At 40.0% G+C, this 27,145-nt stretch overlaps 1 protein-coding gene across 2 annotated transcripts in view; it reads left to right on the top strand.

Moving 5' to 3' along the window:
• The window catches only part of WWP1 (WW domain containing E3 ubiquitin protein ligase 1), a 157,707-nt gene that overhangs the window by 60,509 nt on the left and 70,053 nt on the right, over positions 1-27,145 (top strand). The window contains exons 5-10 of one of the 2 annotated variants that reach the window (XM_067553523.1): positions 1,401-1,538; positions 1,630-1,693; positions 4,136-4,317; positions 14,157-14,499; positions 21,150-21,245; positions 22,034-22,208. In XM_067553523.1, coding sequence (XP_067409624.1) covers positions 1,401-1,538; positions 1,630-1,693; positions 4,136-4,317; positions 14,157-14,499; positions 21,150-21,245; positions 22,034-22,208 — 998 coding nt within the window. Of the gene's footprint in view, positions 1-1,400; positions 1,539-1,626; positions 1,694-4,135; positions 4,318-14,156; positions 14,500-21,149; positions 21,246-22,033; positions 22,209-27,145 lie in introns of both variants that reach the window. The other variant, XM_067553522.1, reaches the window with a different exon arrangement.

Raw genomic sequence — 27,145 nt, 5'->3', positions numbered from 1 at the left:
TTTAGATTCTGCTAAATGGGTCAAAATGTAGGGCAAGTGGGCTTTTTGGTTGTTTATAACTAGTCTGATAATACACTTACTACTTAATAATCTTCAGAGTTGAGATCAGTATGTTAGTGACAGACAATTAGGAATTATTTTATAATTTTTTATTTATTGTTTTGCATTTGCTACCTACTTAGATCCATATTTTTCCTCCTTCCTACTGGTCTTCGGAATTAGTGATTTTTGGGAGGTAGTCAAGAATTGAGTGCAGGTTTTGTGTATCTAATAGTTGTAGCTCCCAGTATGTTGTAAGGCTTGTATCTGGTACACAATCCAGAGTTTAGTTCTAGCTTCTTTAAACATTTTAGTTTTGTGAAACTGGCACAGGATTCCAAAAATGCACAATGGGAACAGTCAATTTGGGAGAAATCCAAGTAAATAATCTCCTTGAAACACTAAATCTGTATGGAGCCAATAGTATACATGTGCTAGACACTACCTAATCTAACCATTTCTTTTGCAGTAAGTTTTAGGAGCCTATAACCTCAGTGTAAATTGACATTGCTCCATTGACTTGAGTGGGTGCTATGGTGATTAACACCAGTTGAGGACCTGGCCTAAGTTTCTTCTCCAGCGAACTACATAATTGTTCAATACATCACATACCCTAAACTAGGATCCCTGATTTTCTGTAAAACTATGCAGATGTTTAGCTGTCCATTACCTAGTCGAGTTGCAGAGACACATGGCGATTCAATGGAGTGAAATCCTGGCTCTAATGAAGTGAATGGCAGTTTTGTCATTGACTCAGTGAGGCTGGGATTTCACCATTTATATGTCATCAAGTGTCCTGAAGTTGGAACAGCAGAGTTCCATAAACACTTGCCATATTCCAGATGTCTTTTGCTGACCTGTCTCTGTGCTAGAAATTTACAGCATAGCTTATATCAGCAAAAGTTGTATGTAAAGCTAAACTCCTGTTTATAGACTCTACATGCTAAAAAGTATACATAATCAAACATGATGATGATGATGTAAGCCATGTGATTTTAGGATTCCATGGTCTAAGGGAATAGAAAGCAGCAAAATATCAGAAATGTGTCTTATTTAAATCAGCTCTTAATCTATTACTTTATTCAACAAGCTAGTTCTTAGAAATACATATTTTTTTAAATGGAAAAAATCATTAGCAAAACCTGAAGACTTATGTGGTGAAGAAATAGAAGATGTAATATAGATTAGAATAAATCAATATATAATCTTTTTTTTTCCAAGTAGAAGAGATAAGACTGTGTATATATAAAGTGTGTAGAATTTTTATATATAATATAACTTTGTACAACTAAGAAAATATTTTAGTATGTTTTTCTGGGGAAAACTATTTAATGCTGAATTAATTCTTTTTCCCCTTGTAGTGGAGGGGGTGAAAGAACAACTGAAACTCTCCTTAGAAAACAAGAGTGGCATGGTGCAAACAGGTGAACTGACAGTTGTGCTTGATGGTTTGGTTGTTGAACAAGAATCTCTTACAAACTGCAGTTCACCAGCAGCCAGTAAGTTCAATCAGTAAATAAAAACTACATGTTTTTATTAACATTTAGAAGAAGAAAAAATCTATTTAATGTATTTCTTATTGTGCAGTAGAAGTCCAGCAAAATGGTGATGCAATACATGAAAACAGAGAAATTTTGACAAGAACTGCATCCAGGTTGGAATTATGTTTGTTTATTTTTTGCAATATTTGAAGTATAATGGCCATTGTTTCATTTAAAATGAGAGAGTTGAATTTTGCATGAGGGACCGGCCTTAACTCAGGCTACACTCCTATGGACTCTGTTCGGTGTGTTGCTTGAGTAAGGATTGCGCACAAAGGGCTCAATGCTGTAAACATGCACATGAGTAACTTTATTCAAGTGGATGGTTCCACTGAGTTAATTTGAATTACTTGGGTGAATGTAGGTATTCAGCTTACACCTACCTGCTGCTGCTGGTAGGGTAGCTTGTGCCTTATTCTCCACGTAAGTGGTCTACCTCTTGACCAAACATGGAGTCCACCTGGCACTGAAATCTGTGAAGTGATGCACTGGAGCTCAGTGGACCAGGAACAGTGAATCTGGTATTGAGTGCTGAGTTCCTTGCTACCTCTTTTTGCTGGAAGGATTCCCATTGACTTCAATGGTCATTGAATCAAGCCCTCAAAACAAAGAACTTGCCCACCCAACCCTGAAATGGGGAGGAGAGTCTTGAGGTTACTGTAGAGCGGTGGTTCTCAACGTGCAGCCCACAGGCTGCTTGCATCACAATCAGCACATATCTGTGGCCCATGTGACATCCTCAGGCCATGCAGGCAGTATATGTATTGTGTGGATGTGGCCCACATAACACACAGAACTGCATATGCAATCCACAATGGTAAATAGGTTGAGAACCACTGATACAGAGAGACCCACAAGCTCCATCTCTCTGTTTATTATGCATTATGTAGGAAACCAAAGGGCTGTCAGGAGAGGAACAGAAACAGGCCATACCTGGTCCTCAAACCACAGTAGAAGGGGAGCAAGGAGTTCATTATTAAAGATAGCTTTATTGTTACTAGACCATCCAGCAATCTTGTAGTGCTTTCCTTATACCGCTACTTTCCTTGCATGAGTGTGGTTTTGCTCCCTCTCAGCTGCTCCAGTTCTAGGATGGGCACAAGTTGTTCTTCCCTACCCATCCCACCACTGTCCTCTTCATATGTGGAGGTTTGCCTCTGGACCCTTTTGGCCACTAAACATTCTTAGGGTGAGAGCTCAAAAGTGTTCCTCTCCACGTTTCTTTAACATCTTGGGGACTACAGTTTTCTTCCCTCTCCTTCCTTTCCACAAAATATTGCCCCAGATTCTTTGAAAATGGGTCAGATACACCTTCACAGTCCTCCATCCTGATCTCTTTGGACATTTGCTCTTTGAAGCAGCAGTATTCCTTTGTCTTCAGATAGTTTGTGTTGCTTTTGTACCTGGCCCCACTCTGTTCATGTGTGAACTTACTTTGTTAAAACTGAAAATTATTAATAACACAAATAGGACATTTCAAAAATTTGTTTTTTTTAAAGATAATTTTAAAAATAACATTCTGGTTACAAAACTCTTTACTGAAAAATAAATACAACTTAGCTTCACTGTTTTGAAAACAAACCAATTCTTTTGACCTCTGGTTTATCTGTATTCTGTAGATGTCAGCAAACTCAAATCAAATTTTTAGCTTAGAACAAAAATTTAACCGAAAACAAAAGTTTAGTCTGTTGTTGTTTGGTTTATCAGTAACTGAAGTGAATTGATGTTGCTGTTTTATAATAAAGAATTGTTTTAATAATTCTTTGTTAATACCACTTTTCTGGGAATCGATCTGTGACAGGACAGGCACACTGGGTCTTCCTTTCTCACTCTAATAGGCAGGATGACCAGCCACCCCCCATCCAGCTTTTTTTCTGTTCTCTGTGGTTCCCTCTGCTTGATTTCTGCTTCAGTGCAGTGTGCATGAAAGTGACCTCTATGACTGCCATTTGTCCCCTGACCAGAAAAGGCTAAAACAATATTTAGGGGTGGGGGAAGATTGGGAACAGCATGTCAACATGTGGTGTTTTCCTTTAAGGGACCTTAAGTATTTATTTCTCTCTCACTAAGAGAGACCTCTGCTACCTCATTTGTTAGATGGTATCTACCCTGATGCAATTTCTAGAGATGTGAGTGACAGAACCAGCTGTTCAGCATGCCTAAAGGGGGAAAGAAGCTTGTCTGATGGGATGGGGTTCTCTCCAGAGAAGCAGCTGAGGCCATTTTTGGGAACTATAGTAGCCAAACTAGCCTGCTCAGCTCAGTTGTAGTGCCATATGGCTGAGTGGGGGAGAAGGGAAAATAAATGGAAATCCAGTTAAGTATCTGAGTTAAAATTATGAAAGTAAGCCCTCCACCCTCGTAATTGGTTTAGCCTCACATATATGAACTGTTATCTACACCCACCAACGGAATAAAGTTAGAACCGTTCTTCTGAGTTTACTTGGGTGTATCTGTATCAGATCTTTCAGGATGTTTCAGTGTAGGATTTTGTTTTCTATAGCTGTTTTTAACATACTGTTTGTATTAATCAAAATCCTCTTTATTTTGCCAAGATCTACCTGTGACATTTCTAATGGAATAGACAATCAAGCTCCTTCAAACTCTGTAATACAAAATACATTCTGTATACGCGTTGTTAATGGAGAGAGCACTTCATCTCCTTCTCACGTTGCAGCCAGACCCAAAAATACACCAGTACCTAAACCACTTACAACCCAGCCTGCCAACAACACTGGTAAGAATGAGCAAGTTGTGAAACACTGTTAAAATCATATAAACAATCAAAAGTTGGACTACTATCTGCCTTTTTTTTACATACATCTGAGATAAAAGGTGTAATCCTATTTTTGCCATTAGAAATATAAATCTTAGAATTTCTCTCCTTCCTTGAGTCATTCCAAATCACATCAGTTTGAAGCACAATAGTTCACCTGTTTTGTTTTTCTTAAGACATCTTGTCATCAAGTAAGGCCCCTGTGTCTGAACCAGACCATTGAATCATAGCACTGATTGTCTAGAGGAAAGAGTCTGACTTTCTTTACTAGTTCATTTCATAAAGGCTTCTCTAGTGGAGAGACAGTAAGTGGATTTCCTGACTGCAAAGAAATGGAAGTACGTTTTTCCTACAAGAAGTACTTTCCAACAAAAATCTGCAAAGACAAAGACAGAAACAACATAACAAATTTATGAGGACTTTAAATTTTTGTAGTAGCAGGATCCGCTTATTTCACTGTAGTTAAGTGTTTCTGTAGCCATTATATATACCTGTTTTACAGTGGTATACAAATCAGATGATAAATATTCTCTGGGATGAAATATATTGTAGAATTCTTAGCCCAGGATTGTTTAAAAGTATCAATTATTTCTAAAGGAAACACTGTTAATTTTTAAATCTGATTTCTATCTGGAAATTTTGTACTGACTGTTATTGCAAACAATCCCTAAGATTAATACAGTGGAAAGACACTAGGGAATTTTTTTTTTTTCATTTTATTTACTTTCTACATTTAACTGGATTTTATATGTAATCAGTGTTGCCATTTTGTCAGTGCTGCATGCCCTACTTCGGATCCTGTGAAAGAATGTCTGTGCTTAACAGGAACAAAGGAAGGTGAACAGATAGAAAGCAGTGATGTTATTCTCAAGCTTTTCCAAAAGACCCTTCTAAATATGAACAGGGGAACAGGATAAACCATCAATTTTTTAAAGTGATTAAAAAAAGAAAAAGCCTTCAGGGCTTACTATTTAAGGGGTACACTACTTAGATGGGCTTTATCAGAAAACAGATTTAAAAAAATGAAGAAAATTCAAATTGACTCTACCTTTCAGTTGAGGTCCAAAAGGCACGCTATATAAATTAATTTGCTTTCTTGTACTATTATTGCTTAATGGATAAAGAGCCTCCAAAGAATGCTTAATTGATGCAGGAAGTGGTGTTGGAAATCTCTCAAGTCTGTACTGACCAATGTTCTAGCATAGTGGTAGAAGATGCAGTTTTGCTGCAGGTGACTTTTCCTGAGTGAGAAATACAGCTGAGGTCCCTATCACTTGTGGTACAAAATTAATTATAATTATTACAATTTAGAAAGTAACATTGTGTCACTCGTAAACAGTATTGGATAATAATTCCATAGAAATGCTACCAAAATTGTCATTTTTAAACTCGAGGCAGATTCTCAGCAGATGTAACAATGATGACTGTCACCAGCTGAACATCTGTCCCAATTATTTTACCTCTTCTAACTCACCTTTCCCATCCCATTCAACTATTTTTGTGGGGGCTGTAATTTCTCTTTAGTTAATTAATGTGGTTAGTTTTAACAAAAAGGTAAATTTTTAAAAAAAATTGGGACATGTGAAGGAAATTGGTGAAATTTTCTGTGTAGTTGTAAAAAATAATGAATCCTTTATAAATTCTGCAGATCTAATTCTTTTGAGCAGGACACACCTGAGCAACTGTGAGCTCATAACCATTGGGATATTTGTGGTCATTGCAGCTATATGCATGTGTCATCGCAGATCTGAATGTTTGATATTGGGATATACAAATAATTGTATCTCATCTGATATCAGTTCCTTCCCTGATTCCTTATGGCTCAATTGTGGCATTGTTACAAGCTTCATGTTAGAGGCAATTCATTGTGCTGCCTTTGGAGCAGCCTAAAAAGGAGATTGACTTCCCTGGTCACAGTCCCCTTCCCAATTCTCCCATTGTGCCAAGGAGAAAGTATTCTGTGCTTCATCTATATTTTGGCAGAATAAAAACTCTAGCATTGCAGTGTAGCTATGTTGCCAGATGCATTGAGAGGGTTGAAGCCCCCTTCTTACTCTTGCCCAAGGAGGGGAGTATAGTTACTCTGCAGAGCCTGTAACTCCCTTGCATGCTATAAATGGTGGCACAATGAAGTAATATTAGGTTGTTCCAAAAGAAACCTCTGCCCCTCATTTTTCTACTCATACTTTACATATGGGCCAGCAATGATACCATCTATACATTAATCTTCTGTGTTCCCTTGTGCATATGCACTGCTGATAAATTCTTGGTTACATATATACCCTTCCCACTTTCCTGCCCTGTGTTTCTAGCCTTTTTGGGAAGGTGGACTGGCATAAATTAAATATCAGATGTAGAGGGCAGATTCTGACTGATATTTTAAGAACAAACAGATGTACAGAATTAAAGAGAGTGTTGATTTCTTAAAGAGGTACTGGCACCCCATTTTAGGCCCCAGTTTAGGGCTCAATCCTGCAAATATGCATGTGAGTAAGGTTATGGGCATAAGCATTTGTAGTATCTGGACCTCAAATTTCCTGTGAATAAACTTATGTAAAATTTAACCTAAGTAGAAACATGTTAATATAATTTTTTAAAAACAAACAAACAATAGATTTGAATTTAAAAGCATACCATTCCCAGGTAGTGTTTGTGATCCAGACGTTGCAGAATTATGGTACAGAACCATAAAGTGAAATTGACTACAATGTGACTATGAAGAAAAGTAAAATTGTGTGGTCTGTTTTTATTGTCTAAGCTTAAATATAATGCAGAAAATTAATGAATAACTCACATGGTGAAAAGTAAAATAAATTCTTTTAATAATCTCGGGTGTTAGTACAACTGAAATAATATTTTAAAATGTATATGAATTTTAATCCAATAGTGTCCATTAAACTGAGAATTTTCTGAATTGAGTCTTCATAGACTAGCTTATTGTGCTAGTCACTGTACAAACACATAAAACAAACTTTTTGTTCCAGAGAGCTTACAAACTTAAGAATTTAACAAAATTCCAGTTGATGTGATAGATTGCTTTATCATGACAGTAATCCAGAAATGATGCAGTATTTTGATGTTAAAACAACAAGAGTCCTGTAGCACCTTAAAGACTAACAAATTTCCGCAGGCGTAAGCTTTCATGGGCTGCAACCCACTTCATTAAATTATTTTGATGTTGCATTTTCTTATGTACGTGATGCATAATTACTAGATCACTGGATTACTCTTGTGAATAGTAATTTTCAGTCTCTGTTGCAGAGCTACTAAAACAAATAAAGAATATGCCAAAGAAAAAGTCTGTATTGATTTATGAAGTCAATACTTTACAATTTCTGTTGAGATCCTTTGGCTCAGCCAAACCAGCGTTGCCTTGTACATGAGCTTGATAAGATTTTTTTTTTTATTTACTGGTTAAAAATGAGTTACTGAAATATGACCTAATGTAGCAGAATACAATGCCATGTTTAAGTGTAACTGAACAAAGCAAAAAATTATATTACATTGTCTTAAGGATGTATATTGCTATTTGTATTTTATAACGCCAACTAAACTATATAAACCCAAAAATTTAAGGTGGTTGTGGTTAGATTTCGTTATGATTTTCGATGGAGGCAGGCAACATTTATTGTATATAAATTGGGTATAGGTGCAGCTCTTTATATTTTACTTTGAAAGCTCCATAAGAAATCAGCAATTATTTTTGTAGTCTCATCCTCAGCCAAATATTTAATGTGCTTATTTGAACTGCAAGAATTCACAGGTAATTTTTAGACCTGCTATAATTAGGTATTCTGTTAGCAGTTCTTTTCCTGTTTTCTCACTTGAGGCAAGGGCAGTTCTGAAATAGTTTTTCTAATTAAAAGTTTTACAAGAACTGTTGGTGCCATTTGCTTCCAACAACGACATTATCTTTTCCCTTTTGGCAATGCTTTCCTTTAATAATTGATAGGAGGTTCTGTTAACAGAAATGCGGATTCAGTAAAGTGGAGGTCAGGAAGGTCTTACTGCAGTAGTAAGTTTTTGTTTATATATTTTCTATTTAATGTGCTCCACTGTGCTAACTAATTGATAAAAGAAAACATGTTATCTGTAACCCTTATATTAGCTTCTGCTTATTTACCCAATAGGATATTTTCATGTTGTTTCTACACAGGCAAAAATATATATACTTCTAACAGCAATTTAAAAATATATATATATATTTCTTGTTCTGTGTAGCCTGTGTTTGTCAGGTAAATACACATTTAACTTAACATTTTAAAAGGCTTGTTGACTTTTAACTTCTGATGTAATTATTGTTTTCATTATTAAATCCTTCTAACTGGTGAATTTTTGTTTAATTGCCAAGTTCATAATTAAAAAAAAAAAATTTTGCCCACAAAGCAAACAGAATGAGCCCTGAAAGTGGTCCAAGTGGATATATAAAGGCTAGTAACAATTGTAACTTTCATACTCAGCCTTCTTTTATTCTTCCTTTAAAATTCTCTTGCAATCTCATAATCATAAAGACTCTCTTTTAAAGCCAGTGCAACTTGGAAGTTTCAAGAGCAAATCATATGTATTTTCCTTTGCGGACTGGAAGCCTCTGCTAGGCTTGCAGAGAACATCCTAATATCCCATTAAACAAGATGCCGGGAAACTGAAAAGTTACTGCTTCAAGTGGTTCTGCATATTCCCACTTGTGGGCAATGCATCAACCAGTGCAGCCTAAGAGAAGAACCGTCTCCAAGCAATGGCTGTTAGAGCACATGTGCACTTCCCCCTACTCCTCAGCATCTTTGAACGTTCTGAGGGAAAGGCTGTATAGGAGCACTGCATCCCCTACTACCTCAGTTCATCCAACACCTGCGCCAGATGGAAATTAACTGCTCTGGACCTTCAGATGTAGGAGTTTTTTCTCTGATACTAGAGTCTTAGATAATTGTTATTAGCTTATAGTGTTAGTTTATTTGGAGAGTTTGTAGTTAATTTAATTTTAAGTTTGGCTCTGAGTGATGGTGGAACCGAAGAAGAAGGTAAAAGCCAGGGTTTAAGGGGTGCACTTCTTCCCAGCCATCTTCCTGGTATCAGATGACCACATTAGCTGCTTTAAGTGCCTGGATGAAGGTCACTTTCCCAGGTGTTCTGTTTTTTGGAGTTTTACACCCAGTGCATAAGGAGAGACAGAATAAACTGCAGATGCTCCTGCTTCAGGAAACTGTTGGGCTTTGGAAGATAATCAGATTCAAAGAGTGAGGGGCCTGTTCAGTTCTGAACTTGTCTCATAAGGTTAAGGTGCCTATAGGGCCCTGGGGATCCTGTGTATTCTTTTGTTTCAGCTCCTGTTCATGTTTCATCAGCTCCTCCTATTCAAAGCTGCTAGGGTGTCAAACCTACCATCTCTTCATTTGGCAGCTAAGGACTCTGTGTTTAAGCCATCAGTTCTGTCTGCCTTGGTTCCAAAGGAAAAGGCGAGAGAGAAGACAGCCACTGTTTAGCAGTACTAGATCCTATGGGTCAGATTTAATGTATCTGTCTGATTTTGGTATGGCCTCTGCAGACCGTAGTCAGCTTTACATTAGGCTTCATATTCCAGGTTATGGAGCTGAGCCTCTCTCTGGATCCAGTGATGTCTAAGCCTGTAATTCTGGCAGCATTGTATTCCTGCTCCAATGCTGATGTTTAATTTAAAGAAGACCATTACTATGTTTGCAGATGTTCACCATTCAGCATCTGATCATTTATCAGACCTGAGCGAGAGATCATTGGGAAGAGGAAGAGAGAGATTTCATCTGCTCTGAGTTTTAAATCCCCTTCATCTAGAAAGAGGGGTAGAACGGAAGATATTGTGAATCTTTTTCCAGGTCCATCTTACCTCCTCCTCCTAAGACTCTAACGGGACCTCCAGGCAGATCCTTCTTACCTTTTATGTCCCTGCATCATTTGGTGAGATCCATAGCAGATCTGAGATTTGATCCATAGTTAGATGAGGATTGAGGAGTTGAAAGTCCTGAATTGTTCAGATTTATGTTTAAGTTTGACTGTCCTCAATCTTTTGGACAGTTTGTGCTTCCTCATCCTATAGGTATGTTCCTGGATCCCAACTCCTGGAGAGACTGGTAGTCCTGAGCTCCATGGCTTTATTGGACTATATTGTAGAATTCTTGAGTCATCCAGCTTATGGATGGAATAGAGACATTTTGATTGGCAAGGATTTGGCTGCGGAGGAATCTTTGGGTCTTTGGTGCCTAACACTTTGTCTGAGGAAGAGGATGAGAGTTGCTTCCTCTTTTTGAACAAGGTCAGGTGGATACAGAATGTGTCATCTAATTAGCATCTGAGTGCTGCTTCTCTAACATCTCCTGAGGATCCATGAAGAAGGGAAGTGTCTATGAATGTGGAAACTATTGAAGGATAAAACTGTTGGTGGATGGGATAAAGATACTGGCTTGTATCCTGGACATTAGGATTAGGAGAATGAAGGAACTATTCCTCAAACAAGAACTGTTTGGCTTTAGGAAAGGATAAGAAACCATGGATGCCATGTTTGTAATTCAGCCAGGAATAGAGAAGGGACTAGAGTACCAATAGAATAATTTTTGAGCCTTTGTAGACCTAGGAAAGGGTTATGATAAAGTGCCAAGAAGGATGCTCACACCAGTGGAAATATGTAGTGTCTAATGATTGAATAACTATAGTAAAACCCTATATAGATCAACTAAAACAGTGATCCGAACAAGTTTTGGAATGACAAATCCTTTTGAGGTGAAAGCTGGACTGTACCAGGAAACTGTCCTTTCCTGCTCTTGAATAGAAGAGAGGACCCTTTTGTTGAACCTGGTTGCAAACAGGTTTACGTTGAACCAACCACAGCTGAAGAAATCTCTTGTACAACCCAATCCTTCAGTGACCACTCGTGCATCTGAGAACTGTCTGCTGATCCAATCTGCCAACACATTGCTCTCCTTTGCTAGTTGCAGGGCCACCAGATAGACATTGAGAAGAATACACCAGTACCATAGATTGACTGCCTTGGCACAGCAGAAAAGAATAGGTGCCTCATTGTCTGTAGACATAATACATAGCTGTTTTATTGCCTGTTACTGCCTGAACAACCTTGCCCTTTACATGAAGAAGGAAAGGTCTGAGAGCAAGATGAATGGCCCTTCATTCCAAATGTTTGTGGAAATTCCTTTTTTGAGATGCCCAGTGACCTCAAACTATGCAAGAGTCTAGAGAAGCTCCCCATCCATTTGTTTGATGAATTGGATGTTACCATCATGAAACGCAAAGAGGGATTGAACAGGACCCCTTTGAGAACATTGGTTCTGTATGTCCATCACATCAAAGAATCTAAAATGTTCTGGAGCATGGTGACTAAAGTGAAACTGCCCAGATTTGGTTTGTAAGCTCAAGCCCACCAATGTTGCATTGGCCTCATTCTGTCATGCAAATGGAATAACATAAGTAGTCGCTGCCATAAGAGCCATCAGACCCAAAAAGAAAACCACTTTCTAAGTTTGGTGATGAATCTCTAAAATAGGTTGCACTAACTTCAGAAATCTTTCCTCTGGGAGGAAAGCTCTTTCTATTGTCCAGTCCTGTATAAAATGGATCTTTTGAGTTGGGTATAGATTTGACCTTTTGATTTAAGAAGCAATTCTAAATCCGTATGATCTAGCAGATCATCTTGTGAAGGAGGGTTCTTGGAATCATAGATACATAGGACTGGAAGGGACCTTGAGAGGTCATCTAGTCCTGTCACCTGCACTCATGGCAGGACTAAGTATTATCTAGACCATCCATGACAGGTGTTTGTATAACCTGCTCTTAAAAAATCTCCAATGATAGTGATTCCACAACCTCTCTAGGCAAGTTATTCCAGTGCTTAAGTACCCTAACAGGAAGTTTTTCCTAATGTCCAGCCTAAACCACCCTTGCTGCAATTTAATCTTATTGCTTCTTGTCCTATCATCAGAGTTAACAAGAACAATTTACTTCCCTCCTCCTTATAACAACCTTTTATGTACTTGAAAACTGTTATGTCCGCCCTCAGTCTTTTCTTCTCCACGCTAAACAAACTCAGTTTTTTCAATTTTACCTCACAGGTCATGTTTTCTAGACCTTTAATAATTTTTGTTGCTCTTCTCTGGACTTCTTCCAATTTGTCCACATCTTTCCTCAAATGTGGCACCCAGAACTGGACATAGTACTCCAGATGAGACCTAATCAGCGTGGAATAGAGCAGAAGAATTACTATTTGTCTTGTTTACAATATTCCTGTTAATACATCCCAGAATGTTTGTTTTTTTCTTTTTTGCAACAGCGTTACCTTGTTGATTCATGTTTAGCTTCTGATCTACTATGGACCTCCAGATATCTTTCTGTAGTTCTCCTTCCTAGGCAATCATTTCCCATTTTGCATGTGTGCAACTGATTGTTCCTTCCCAACTGGAGTACTTTGCATTTGTCCTCATTGAGTTTCATCCTATTTACTTCAGACCATTTTTCCAGTTAGTTCAGATTATTTTGAATTTTAATCCTCTACTCCAAAGCACTTGCAACCCCTCCCAGCTTTGGTATCGTACACAAACTTTATACGTGTACTCTCTATGCCTATATCTAAATCATTGATGAAGATATTGAACAGAACTGGATCCAGAATTGATCCCTGTGGGACCTCATTCTGCCCTTCCAGCTTGACTGTGAACCACTGATAACTACTTTCTGGGAACGGTTTTCCAACCTGTTATGCACCCACTGTATAGTAGCTTCATGTAGGTTGTATTTTCCTAGTTTGTTTATGAGAAAGTAATGCTAGGTTATATGAAAAATCTTACTAAAGTCAAGATATACCACATCTACTGCTTCCCTCCATTCACAAGGCTTAAGCAGCCAGTTTTGTCTAAATATGGGTAAACAAAAATACCCTGTCATGAGTTGTCCCACTACTACAGGAGGGCACTTTGTAAAGACTCTTGGCTCTGTAGAAAGGCCAAATGGCAAGACCTTGTACTGAAAATATCTTTGTGCCACCACTGTATGGAGGTACTTCTGATTATTTGGCCAGATAAAAATATGGTGCTTCAGTTGGTTTTTTTAATAAGGAGTCCTTCTGAGTTTTTAGGCACCATTTCCCAAACTATCGTAAGTGAGAATATGCAGAACCACTTGAAGAAGAAATGAAGGTACTTGTAACCAGAGTTATTTTAGATGACTCAGCATGTTCACATTTCCTGTCTACCTTCCCCTCTTTCTCAGTCCTGTTTTGGTTTCTTTGAGTCAGCAGTTGGAAGGAACTGAGGCAGTAGAGGGCACAATGCCTCCTTATATAGCCTTGCTATCAGAAGGTTTGAAGACCCTGAGGGAAGGAGGAAAGGGTACATGTGTACTCCAGCAGGCATTGCTTGGAGAAGGATCTGCTGTTAGGTTTCACTGATACACACATTATCCATAAGGGTGAATATACAGAGTCATCTCGAAGAACTCTGGTTGCAAGTAAGTAACCTTCATTTATTTGGACCTTTCTAGAGTTCAAGTAAATTATCTTATGTTCACAATAGATTGGGTATTGGCTAAAGATCTGTAATAAAGGTAGGGGCACAACCTTAATTGGAGAACCTACCTCTTGTGCCATTTTATGTTTATGTAAGTCTTCTTCAACATGGAACGTAGTTCATTAGAATCTAGAGTGTGCAACCTCAAGTTGCATTTCCTCTTTCAGTTGGATGAAATTTATATCATGTTTGTCATTTAAAAAATAAATTGTATCAGACCGCTATCTGTTGTATAAAATGTTCTTACTTTTTACTTCCCAGTTAATGGTGAGTCATCCTCATCTGCACCGGAAGTTGATAATTCTTCTGCCTCAGAGGCTTTTAGGGGTTCTGTAGAAACCTCCATGTGTACGGATTGCACTAATACAATTACAGAACCTCCATCAACCACAGAAGCAATTAGTTACTCTGAAAACAGCACATCTTCTACAATCCCTATTGTGTCTGCTGGACTTGAAGCTGTAACTGCCACAGACTGTGCATCCTCTAATACTGGAAGCAGCACCACTGGAGAAGCAGCAAAACCAAGGGAGTCTTCAAGTGCATCTGGGGAACCTGTAATACAGCAGCCTGGTAGTGCCAGTACGGAACCTTTGCCACCAGGGTATGTGGGCTTGGTTTTTAATTCATAATATGATCTAATCATATCTGGCCTGAACACGGTTATATATAGGCATAGATTTTATTACGGCTTCAGATTGCCAAATACAATCCAGTTGGCTGAGACATAGTTATTTGATCTAAAACAGTTCTGCGGTATTGCAGTTCCTAAGTGGCTGGAAGCTTTTGGTGTCAGAAACTAACAGGTTACTTGTTTGCTGAGACAGTGATATGATCTATATAGAAGAGCGTCACGGCATTCTGGGCAAAAAGAATCTTCATTTGAGATATTTAAACTTATTCCACACTTGGGGCATAGTTCCTTGGTAATGTACTTTTTAAGCTTATTACACACCTAGGGATCAAAAATAGTGGGTGGGTGGGTGGATGGATGGGGACGAGAGGGAATGCAGTAAAAATACCCTTAAAGTACTTTCAGATGCTAACAGGGGTATCTGGAGTTGTTCTAAAAATGTTCTGAATACAAATAACATTTTTAAAGGGGTGTGCATGTGTGTAAAAAGAGTAGAAATTATAAACTTTCCAAGTTAGCCATGGTGCTTGCAACTACTGCATTAACATTGAAGCCATGCTATTAGCTGGGTGTCACATGACTTTGCAAACTAGAATTGAGAGGTGCTTACAGGAGTTAACTGAAACTGCAGCACATTTTAAGGGTATACTAAAACATAAGTTGACTGGAATTTTTAACGTTTGTGGATATACATTGCCTCCTGGAGTGGAAAAAATGACTTCAGTAGCAATGTTTATTTATTGTTGTTGCCTGATCACTGCTTCATTGGAACTTAGACTTGTATTTAAAGGTGAGCTATGGCCTTTGCGCTAAGCCACTCCAATTCCTTCCTTATCCCCTGGCAAGGATTAGCTTGGGACACAGCTTCCTGCGTTTGGTGCCTTAATAAGCTATAGAAGGACTACTTACTCTTCTACGCACAATTCTTCCACTGAGCCTGGGGTGCCTCCACCGGAAGCCCCATCTGTAGCTTTCACTTTTTCACTTTTACATGAAACACATGGCACATCAAATCCCATGGGTTTGGGTGCTCAAAGAATCCTGCCTATGCTCTTGAATTGAACCACCGCCATACTCCTTAATATATGTTAACACAAAACTTCTAATGCCATGACTGTACTTCTAATGCCTAGTCCTCTGGGCTTTTAGACTAACTCATTTCTCCATGTTGAACACATTTTGACAGAAACATTTGGTTTCAATTTCAGGCATTTTCAGAAAAGTAAAGGGCTAGATTCACAAAATGCCAAGGGGGTAAAGGGGCTCTCCCTTTTATAATCTTTAGCCCAGTGGTTAGGGTACTTTCCTCGGATGCTGGAGATGGGGAGGTAGAGGATTTGAACTTTGGCCTCTCACATTGCAGGAGCGTGTCCTAGTTATTGGACTAAGGGATGGGATGCACTGGTGTGTCTTTTTCAGTCTGTCCTATTGGAGCTATTCTACTTTTTATTAATAAATAATCATTGAAGCAGTCATTGAATTTAGGTTTCCCTCATCCTAGGTGAGAACCCTAACCATGAGACTCTGTAGTCATTCTCATACTCTCTCCGGCTCTATGACTTTTGCCACAGTTTTGGTGGTGATCCTGCTTAGGGGGACTGAACTCCACTGAAGCTTTCCACACTAGCAGTAGGAAGAAGAATGGTTGTGTGAGCTGGGGTGTGTCCAGTGGATCAATGCACTGGTCATATCCACTGGCCCCAAAACGCATTGTGTGTGGGGTAGGAAGAGAGAGACAGGATAATTATAGCCACTGCTCTACAAAGGCATTAGTATTGGTTTTGAAGTGGCCTAAATGCTAGCAACTGCTGGTTGGAGCTGAGAATTCCATTAGTAGATTTTAAGGCCAGAAGGGACCATGAGATTATCTAATCTGATCCTTTTATACCACAGGCCCTTAAATTTTACCCAGTTACCCCTATATTGAGTTTAATAATCTGTGTGTTGGCTAAAGCGTATCTTCCAGGGAAGTATCTAGTCTTGATCTGAAGACATCAAGAGATGAAGAATTCAACACTTGAATTGATAGTTAGTTGCAGTGGTTAATTACCTTCACTGTAAAAATGTGTGCCTTATTTATCTGACTTCAGCTTCCAGCCATTATACCTTTCTCAGCTAAAGAGCCCTTTGGTACCTGGTATTTTCTCTCTGTGAAGGTACTTATATAGTGTAATCTAGTCACCCGTCTCATTTTTGATAATCTAAACAGATTTTACTCTTTTTAGATTTCTCACTGTAAGTCATTTTATTCAGTCCTCAAATCACTTTTACGGCTTTTTACAGCACTCTTTCCACTTTTTCAATATAATTTTTAAAATGTGCTCACCAGAACTGGATGCAGTGTTCTAGTATCAGTCTCACCCATGCCATATACAGAAGTAAAATCATTGCTCTACTACTTGTGCTATAAGCTCCTGTTTATACACTCCAGGATCACTTTAGCCTTTTTTGCCACAGCATCACAATGCTTCTCCATGGTGACCACTACATCCTTTTCAGTGTCACTGTTTTCTAGCATGCAGTCTCCCATTTTGTAAGTATGGTCAGTAATCTTTGTTTCAAAATGTATGAAAGGCTGTATTAATATACATTTTATTTGAACAGGTCCAGCTTTACCAAGTGCTCCAGATTGTGGTATATAATGCCCTCCTCCTCATCTTTATTTACCATTTGCAATTCCTCAGCTTCATGTGATTCTCTGAGTGCATAGTTTATATACTTAGGCTTTGCAGTCTGAGAAGTTGACTTTTAAAAAACTGAGAACTTATAGGCATTCAACCATGTGCTTTGGTTCCTGATATGTAAACAAGTAATAATTTTATTTGGGCTTTTCCATAATGTAAGTGATTTTTACATAGTACAGTTTCTCATATCCCACGGGGGTTTCATAGAAATACAAAGACGTTTTGCAGAAATCATGGGGGGAAATCTTGCAATTAGCATGAGTTTTGCTACATTTTTCAGCTAAGGTAATTTGGTAAGATCAAAGGATATGAACAAGGATGATAATTTTTGAACAAATATAGTTTAGTATTGGGAGGAAATTACATAGCCTGAGAGTTTCAAAGCATTCTAGATACATAAATAGAGGGACACCAAGTGCATCAGTGGAATTTAAGGTATAAAGTTTTTTCAAAAAGATGGCTTTTAGTGTATTCAATAGCATTGGTGCACCTGTGTAGGACCATATCTTTTTGTGTGCATGTGGCCAAGCGGTAGGTGCCCCAGAGGCATTTTCAAACGAGGTGGGGAAGTTGCATAACCTGATGTTGGTGCTGAAAAGATATGCATACCCTGGATTTGCCTATGTCAGCAGTTCTTAAACTTCTTTGCACCGCGACTCCCTTCTGACAACAAAAATTACTACATGACCCCAGGGGGTAGGGAAGACGGAGCCTGTGCCATGCAGCCCTGGACAGGGGTGGGGAAGGGGAGGGGAAGAGAAGTGGAGCCCGAGCCCCCGCTCCAGGCTGAAGTCCTTGGTTTTCGGCTTCAGCCTGGGGCAACAGAGCTCGGTTCAGCTTCAGCCTCATGCCCCAGCTAGTTTAATGCTGACCTGGGTGACCCTCTTTGGGGCCCCTACGCACAGTGAGAGAACCGCTGGCCTATATGATTAGGTACTGGCCGACTTTTCTCATTGCTTCCTGGGCTGTGCTGGAGAGGAGGCTTGCTGATAAAGGAAAAGTTTAATGCAAGAAAATATGGACAGAGTTGTTATGAAATTGAATGTTACTTTATTTTAGTAATGTTTGGGTTACAACAGGTGCAAAAGGAAGTGTGGAGACTAAAGTCAAATCAATAAACATAAAAGTGAATGAACTGTGGGTGGTGCTCACTTTCTTTTCTCAGATGCTTGGTTTATATCTTGTTGGCCTGTTGAGAAACAGTCCTTCCAAACCAGGTATCCAAATGTGTGCAGGTTCCACTTGGAGATTGAGTAGGATCATTGGATGATCCTCCTATTGGTATTGTCCTGGGTGGAATGGGTTTTGTGTGTGTTGTACTTCTTCAGTGCAGGCTGTCAAAAGGAGTGAACACTGAATAACTTTAAAAGCTAGTTGAATGGGAAGCACCATCACGAATAAAATTATTAATAAATGCATTGTAGTGCACATTGAAAAGAATAATTTGAACTATTCATACACCTTTTTTGGGGTTCTATATTAACTATAAACATTCAAGAAAAATATTTGAACATTGTGATAAAGTCAATGAAAATGTTTGCTCAGTATGCAGCAGCAGCCGAAAAGCAATAAGGAATGGGATAGGAAATACTACTGTAAATATTATATTCATTTCTAGTTACAAAAGGATGTAGCAGAAATAGGTAACAAAAATAATTAGAGGAATGGAAAGACTTAACACGTGACAAAAAAATTAAAGGTTGAGTTTACTTAGTTTAGCAAAGAGGCAAATATGTTACAGGTATGTAAAATAACAAATGATAGGAAATATAGATGGCCATCCTTATGATTCATCCTTTCACATAATACAGGAATGGGGGGGAGGCATCCAGTGAAATTGAAAAACAATATATTTAAAATAGAAAAAAATCATAAACGTAGAGCTCATTGCCATTAGATAAAATTTAGGCCAATAGCTCTGCAGAACATAAAAAAGACCAGATATTTACATGAAGAATAAGAACATTCAGTTAGATTAGACAGGATAAAGACAAGTAGAAACCCTTATGCTTCAGAGCATACATCAGCCATTAACTGAAAAGGATTTGGAAGAAAATTCTATGGACAGATTATTTCAATATTTGTCTGTTAAGGGTATCTTGTACTTATTCTGCAGCATCTGATAATGGTTACTATGAGACAGAAGATACTGAACTAGCTGGATCACTGGTGTGAGCTTCTATGACAATTCCTACATTTCTAACAAAAAGTTTATAGACTCATAGGCTCTAAGGTCAGAAGGGACCAATATGATCATGTAGTCTGACCTGCACAATGCAGGCCACAGAGCCTCACCCACCCACTCCTGTAATAAGTCTCTAACCTGTGACTGAGTTATTGAAGTCTTCAAATCATGGCTTAAAGACTTTAAGGTACAGAGAATTCACCAGCAAGTGAGCCGTGCCCCGTGCTACAGAGGAAGGCAAAAAACCCTCAGAGCCTTTGCCAATCTGCACTGGGGGGAAATTCCTTCCCAACCTGTAATGTGGCAATCAGTTAAACCCTGAACATGTGGGCAAGACTTCCCAACCAGACACCCACAAAAGAATTCTCTCTAATAACTAAGAACCCACCACATCTAACATCCCTTCACAGGCCATTTGCATATCTACCACCAGTAGTCAAATATCAGTCAATTGCCAAACTAGGCTGTCCCATCATACCATCCCCTCCATAAATTTATCAAGCTCAGTTATGAAGCCACATAGGTTTTTTGCCCCCACTACTCCCCTTGGAAGGCTATTCCAGAACTTCACTCCTCTGATGGTTAGAAACTTGCATCTAATTTCAAGTCTAAACTTCCTGATGGCCAGTTTATATCCATTAGTTCTTGTGTCTACATTGGCGCTGAACTTAAATAATTCCTCTCCTTTCCTGGTATTTATCCCTCTGATGTATTTATAAAGAACAGTCATATCTCTCCTCAACCTTCTTTTGTTTATGCTAAACAAACCAAGCTCTTTGAGTCTCTTCTCATAAGGCAGGTTGTCCATTCCGCAGATCATCCTAGTAGCCCTTCTCTGCACCTGTTCCAGTTTGAATTCCTCTTTCTTAAATATGGGGGACCAGAACTGCACACAGTATTTCAGAAGAGGTCTCACCAGCACCTTGTAAAACAGTACTAACACCTCCCTATCTCTACTGGAAATATCTCGTCTGATGCCTTTAAGGACTGCATTAGCTTTTTTCACAGCCACATCACATTACCGGTCATAGTAATCCTGTGATCAACCAATATGCCCAGGTTCTTTTCCTCCTCTGTCACTTCCAACTGATTCCTCCCTATCTTTATGGTTTATTTTAAAAGGGTATTGATCCTTGCTTTACATTTCCTCCAGCAAACGATGTTAAATTTAAATATTTTCCAGTCAGTCATGACTTCATTACATCCACCAGGTTGTAAAGAAAAACAGTTTATAGGATATACATTCCCTTGGTCCATATTGAAGAGCATATGGTCACAAAACCTCCAAAAGATGCTGTTTTTGCAGTGCAGACAACAGTCAAAAACTCTTCTGAAATGAGTACTGATGTGAGGTCCCTGAGTGCTCATTTTAGGTCCCTGCAGCATTCATTTAGCACATACCTATTTGGCCTGATTTTTATCAAAAAATATAAATGCCTAAAATATTATTTCCAAATTCTTGTGAAAAATAATGTTCACTCATCTGTGCACGTAAGAACCCATTTAGGGCTCATGTATAGACATTCAAAAATTCTGCCTTAGAGGGAAATGAATTCATGTGAGATAGACCTTAAGGTGACATACAATAATTTTGTGAGTGGACAAATTTGACCCTTAGCCTTTAGAGTAAGGACTGAGATTGGATAACTCCTTAGTTCACTACAGACATTTCTTTTTGCTTGTCTGAAAATGTAATCAGAAAACAGTATTTTCATGTTGTTTTTTGTTTAAAGCCATGTCTTTTGTTTAAGATGGGAACAAAGAAAGGATCCCCATGGCAGAACCTATTATGTTGATCACAACACTCGAACTACAACATGGGAAAGACCACAGCCTTTACCTCCAGGGTAATGAGAATTCATACACTTCTTTGAATGTTGTATCCTAAGTTAGTACTAAAAAGTATTTTTATTACATTTTGTTATTACACGAAAAAGTGTAATTATACTAGTAATACCGTATTTCCCCATGTATAAGACGCTCCCATGTATAAGATGCACCTTAATTTTGGGGCCCGAAATTTGAAAATAAATGTATTACGGTACATCACCGGTAAGTACCACTGTATAAGACGCACCCAGTTTTTAGACCCCAAATTTTTCGAAAAAAGGTGCGTCTTATACATGGGGAAATACGGTATATTTTGGAATCAAAAGTTCATAAAAATAATACTACACATGTATTGCAACACCTTCTGCCCCAAAACAAAATAAAACAATGTAATTCCTTATCAGACAATGATCAGTATCATCATAGCTACTTTTACGTAAATGTTGGTGTTACATCTATTGCCTGTGCTGATCTTTTGCTGTTAATAATGTTGAATCATTTAGCCTTTTATTTAATGTTTAAATTTAAAGGGTATTTATTTTATGAACTTTTTGGTCTAGCTGGGTGGAAGAACAGTTGAGAAAGTTTTCCAAGCAAAACAATCAGTTGTTTCTAGAAATTTACATAGTGTCAGAAACAAAACACCAATATGTGTTGTGTGTACAGCAGAAATGAAAACCTCTGCCTATCTCTCATCCCTAGTTAAAACTGAAACTTTAGCTAAGAATTTAGTATACCACAGAAAATTAATTTTGTACTTTTCATTGAGAAAAATAGCCGTTAACATTAATATTTTATTTGGTAGCTGGGAAAGAAGGGTTGATGATCGTGGAAGAGTTTACTATGTGGACCATAACACCAGAACAACAACATGGCAGCGACCAACAATGGAATCGGTCAGGAACTTTGAGCAGTGGCAGTCTCAACGTAACCAACTACAAGGAGCTATGCAACAATTTAATCAACGATACCTCTATTCGGTAACTTTTAGCAAGTTATGAAATGTTAGGAAATTTTTTTTAGTTATTTTTAACTTTACCTTCCGCCGCCGCGCCCCCCCCCCTCCCGTGCTTTCAAAATTGCACAACTGTATTCACTGTGAGATGTTCATCATCTGTAAAGATGGTCAGCATCACTAACTTGAAAAATGCATTCAATTTTAGAACCTTTACTTCTAAAGCTACTATCTGGCAGGATTTTCAGTACTGGGTCTCAGCTCTGTAGCTCAAGATGTGTACTTCCCAAACACTTAAGGTTTATAGGCCCCTTAAGGCAATAGTAACAGTTACAAGTGTATGTCACCTCCTGACTTTAGGGGGAAACTTTAGTTCTTCTTTGAATGCTTGCTCATGTCGATTCCATGTTAGATGTGTGCATGCTCTCATGCACGACTGTTGGAGATTTTTTGCCTTGGTATCCGTAGGGCCAGCTCTGATGCCCTCTTGAGCTCTGTGCTAGTGCGACGGTGCATAAGGTGCTGCTGGTCCTGCATCCCCTCAGTTCCTTCTTTCTGCCCATGATGGTTATTGGAGTGACTTTCTCTGTTGCAATCATAAGTGCCTAGTGATTGTTTTATAGACTATTATTAATAGTTCTTGTAAATAGTTGATAGTGGTTCCATCAGGGATGTTCACCCAGGGATTCGGCATGCCCCGATTCCTGGGCTTCAAACCGTGTTCTGTTTGCCATAAGCCCTTCTCACTTAATGATTCCCATGATAGTTGCTTAAAATGTTTAGGGGAAACACGTGTGGGATAAGTGGAAGATTTGCAAAGGCTTCAGGCCGGGGACTTAAGAACGACAGGGACATTCGCCTGAGAGCCCTATTAATGGAGGCAGCACTCAGACTAGCCTCAGAACCTTCCCGCTCTGTGACTCGGCACTGAATACTTCAGCATCGGTGTGGAGCGTCTCACCAGCCGAACCCTTGACGCCGTTAGCCTTTGCCGGTGCCAAAGAGGTGGCAAAAGAAATAGCATGCTCATCGAGGCCATTCCTCCACATAGAAGAAGGATAAGAAGTGGAATTGGGCAAAGGACCTGTGCTGGGCCAAACGCCTGTATTGGAGCAGCTAGTGCTAGCTTCTCTTCCCAGGGCTGGAAGCCCTTTGCGGGAACCACCCTGACCCCTCAGAGCCAGAGGCCTTTCAAGTACCAGGGACATGATGGCCCTCCCACTGCCTCCCACTCCACCAGCCCTGCCCTGTGCACCAGAGCTGATAAAGGTGCCTGTTTCCAGGGCTAAACCCACCATGGGGCCGCTGCAGTGGTCAGTAGACCGACGCTGTTCCCCCAAATCTCAGCACCAATCCACAAAACCTCTGCCTGGATCTCTGGCGCCACAACAAAGGTCTCTGCCATCTCGGCCCCGGTCCCCAGCAATGTGCTTCTGATCTCCAGCCCAAACAAGTGACTCATTTGCTGCATATCGCTGGTCTCCCCAGTACCAATCATCGCAGTCACTGGTAACATGGCACCAATCCCAGGAACCTTTGGCACTGATCCTGTGGCACCATGTGAGCTGACAACTTGTATCACGTCACCATCCCCTCCTATGCGGCACAATGTCCCTGTCACCGCTCCCCAGCTCCAAACTGCAGCCAACAGGAGGAGCCGCTGTTGGCTCCACCATGGTCCCCGAAGGAGGAACTATACTTTGAGTCGGAGAGAGAGCCCAGCCACCAGCCTCAGAAATGCAGGTTGGTGGGTGTGCCACCTTTCAGTGCCAGCCCGGCAGTGAGCGTTTGGCCTCAAGGGCAATGGCCAGTCCAGTAGCCATACTGGAATACTTGGGGAATCCTTATGGCATCAGGATCCTACTTACTCCAGTCATCCGCAGCTGCATCAAAAAAACGGTCCACGGCACCAACCACCCCGATGTGGGATCCAGAATCAGGCTCCAATACCAGCACTGAACCCCAGGTCCCAGAGGTAGAAACAGCTCCCTAGAAGAGGAGGAGGCACCACTCTCTCCCCTGGTGTTATCGTCGTCGTCCTCATCCCCTGATGAGGCGGCTGCCAGCCTGGCTCCCCCAATACTGCCAGATGATTTTTGGGCCCACCAAGAACTCCTTAAAAGGATTGCATTTAACTTGGATGTTGAGACTGAGCATCACAGGATCTATAGACAGCCTCTATCCTATAAATTTCCAATCCCTCTTAAAACTGATTAATTGTTTTCTTTAAGAACATCCTGTGGCAATGAATTCCACAATCTAATTGCATGTTGTGTGAGAGAATATTTCTTTGCATTTGTTTCATTTTTTGCCTTTCAACTTCGTTGAGTGTTCCCCTTGTTTTTATGTTGTGAGAATGGAAGAATGGGAGCTCCCAGTCTACCTTCTCTACACCTGTAGTGCCCCTGTGAGTGCTCCATATCAGGTGAACATGTGCCTTCAATCAGAGATTTTGGTTGTGTGACCCGTCCGTGCCTAGGGTAGCCACCTGAAAATGCCAAAGTCAGGGCAGGTTGCAAAAGGAGAGTAGATTCTCCCAATACTGGTGGGTGACACTGAAGTCAGACTTCCCAACCAGCCACAAACAATGCTTCTGATTCCCCACACTGGTTATCAAGAAGCTAAAATAAAAATATACCCAGCCTCCTTTACTATATTTCAGTCTCTGGCTTCCAATCAGCCACTAGATCCAGTAAAGAGATGAGTTATTTAAAACTCTATGCTCTTTACCCAGAAAGGTTCTCCTGACCCTAAAGGGTCAGCCACATTACCAGATCAATGTAAGTTTGGATCTTACACAAAATACCGTGCTGCCAGCCAATCCTTTAGTAACTAAAACTAAAGGTTTATTATAAAAGGAAAGAAACAAACTATAAGAGAAATGTTAAATGATTAAAGCAATTACATACATACAAATGATTTGAAAGTTCATATATACCAGGTTTCCAGTAGAATTGTGGAGTTTTCAGACTTCTATAGCCTCTCTGGTGTACATCCAGTACCTGGATGGGTCTCAGTCCTTTATTTCACAGCTTTAGTTCAGTTGTAGATGAGTTGATATAGAGGTAGTTGAAGACTGACAACTGAAGACAAAATGGATGTGGTGCAGCTGCCTTTTATGTCTTTTGGCCTTTGCTATGCTGCTTGTGGAAATTTACAGGAATAAGATGGAGTCCAGGGTCACATGAGTAAGTCCTGGTGACTCATCAGGTATATCCCTGGCTTTTTCCCCCTGGGCCCATTGTACGTGTGAGTTTCCTTAATGGGCCATTAAGCAGGCCAGTGCTGCAGCCATCCTGTCTGGGGTGTCCACCAGAAACACAGCACAAGTTGAAATATAGATACAAACATATCCATGACTTCCATTACACATATAACATATGAACATAAACATTATCACCTTACTTAGCACGTTATAGCCTTTCCAACGGTACTTGACATGTCATATCTCATGTGAATTATTATGATTTTAACATATTGATGTTAAATAATAAATGACCCCACCCCAATCCAGCCGGTGTCACAGGTTGCAATGCCCACTTGATCCATGAATGCACTCTATACATCGTACTATCCTGCAGCTAGGCCCTGTAGGGCTTGTGGGTGAGCCACCTTTAGTTCCTTCTCAGTTGCCTCAACCTCAGACAGAGTGCTCAGCTCGTGCCTCCATCCAGGGATAAAGGGCAGGGTGGACCGACTGTCTCTCCAGTTCCTTATCCCTGCCACATGATTTGGATTGGAACCTCCAGTGTCTGTAGTTGGGCTTCATCCTACAAAATAAGATTTAGATTTAGCTTTGTAAATAGTTTTAACAGTTTGTATAGTTTAGTGTTTAGATTTAGTCTTTTTGAGGGAACCACTCCTCCACCTCCTCTGCCCAGGACTCCAGACTTTAAACTCTGCGCTTCCTGCCTGCGATACTTCTTGGTAAGCAATGACCACCAGCTCTGCCTGTACTGCTTTGGGTAAGCCCACATCGTGGTGAGGTGCAGTATCTGATGACTGTTCCCCAGCCATACCCGAGAAGGGCAGGAACTTTGATTCCAGAAATTTCTCATGGAGAAGGTCATGACGCCTCAATCAGACACAGGCTGGAAAACCCCTGATCCCCAGTACATCAGCCTGATTCAATAACGAGTATGCCTACTGCTGCAAAGTCTGATTCTGGTGCAGGAGAATCTACCTCCACAGATCATCCCAGTGGGATCTTGTCGGGAATCCAGGAAGCATTCTCATAAGCATGAGACAAAGTTGTCCTCTAAATCCAATTCAGGTAAGTCAGATTTGGCTCTGGGCAAGCCCATCAGCTTAGGCCGTCCTAAATTCCAGAGGCATGACAAAAAGGCCCATGAGCATTGGACTACATCGGTACTGGACCACTGTCCATTGGTACTATCATCCTCAGGACCTCCCTAATACTAAGATCCTCCAGCACTGACAAAGACTGTTCATCATGAACTTCGCTTATCCATAGCACCGTCTTCCTTGGCAGCTATATTATCTCCTCTGGTTCCAGCAGACAAGTAGAACCCTTCTCACACTGGGGAGATCTGAATCTGTTGCCACTCCATGGGACATTTTCACTGTCCCAGATCTGGTATTCCCTCTTCCATTAAGCCCCTCTGTCTCCAGAGAGATAACATCACCAAGGGAGACAACCTCTGGAAGGAGTTTGTCACCCATCCCATACACATAATACAACTCTGCTCCAGGGGCACCAACAGTGCTACCACTGGAATCAGAATTGGCCTTCTCTTCATCAGGAGATTGTGAACCACCTGATGAACCTTTCGTCCCCCATCCTACATACCTCTGCCTCCCAAAAGACCTGAACCAGTTTGGGATGAATCTCTGTCTCATCTAACTCAGAATCATTGTTACCCTATGCCTTGGGGGTCTCTGCAACCACCTATTGATCTCTCGTACTGGCTCTATTGGGATTCTGGGGACCAGTACCTCCCT

Source organism: Emydura macquarii, unplaced genomic scaffold (assembly GCF_026122565.2).
Source record: "Emydura macquarii macquarii isolate MOO-44397 ecotype Brisbane River unplaced genomic scaffold, CSIRO-AGI_Emac_v2 contig_1477, whole genome shotgun sequence".
NCBI lineage: Eukaryota > Metazoa > Chordata > Testudines > Chelidae > Emydura > Emydura macquarii.
Note: the sequence above shows the minus strand (reverse complement) of the source record. Positions and strands in the feature narration are given on the sequence as shown.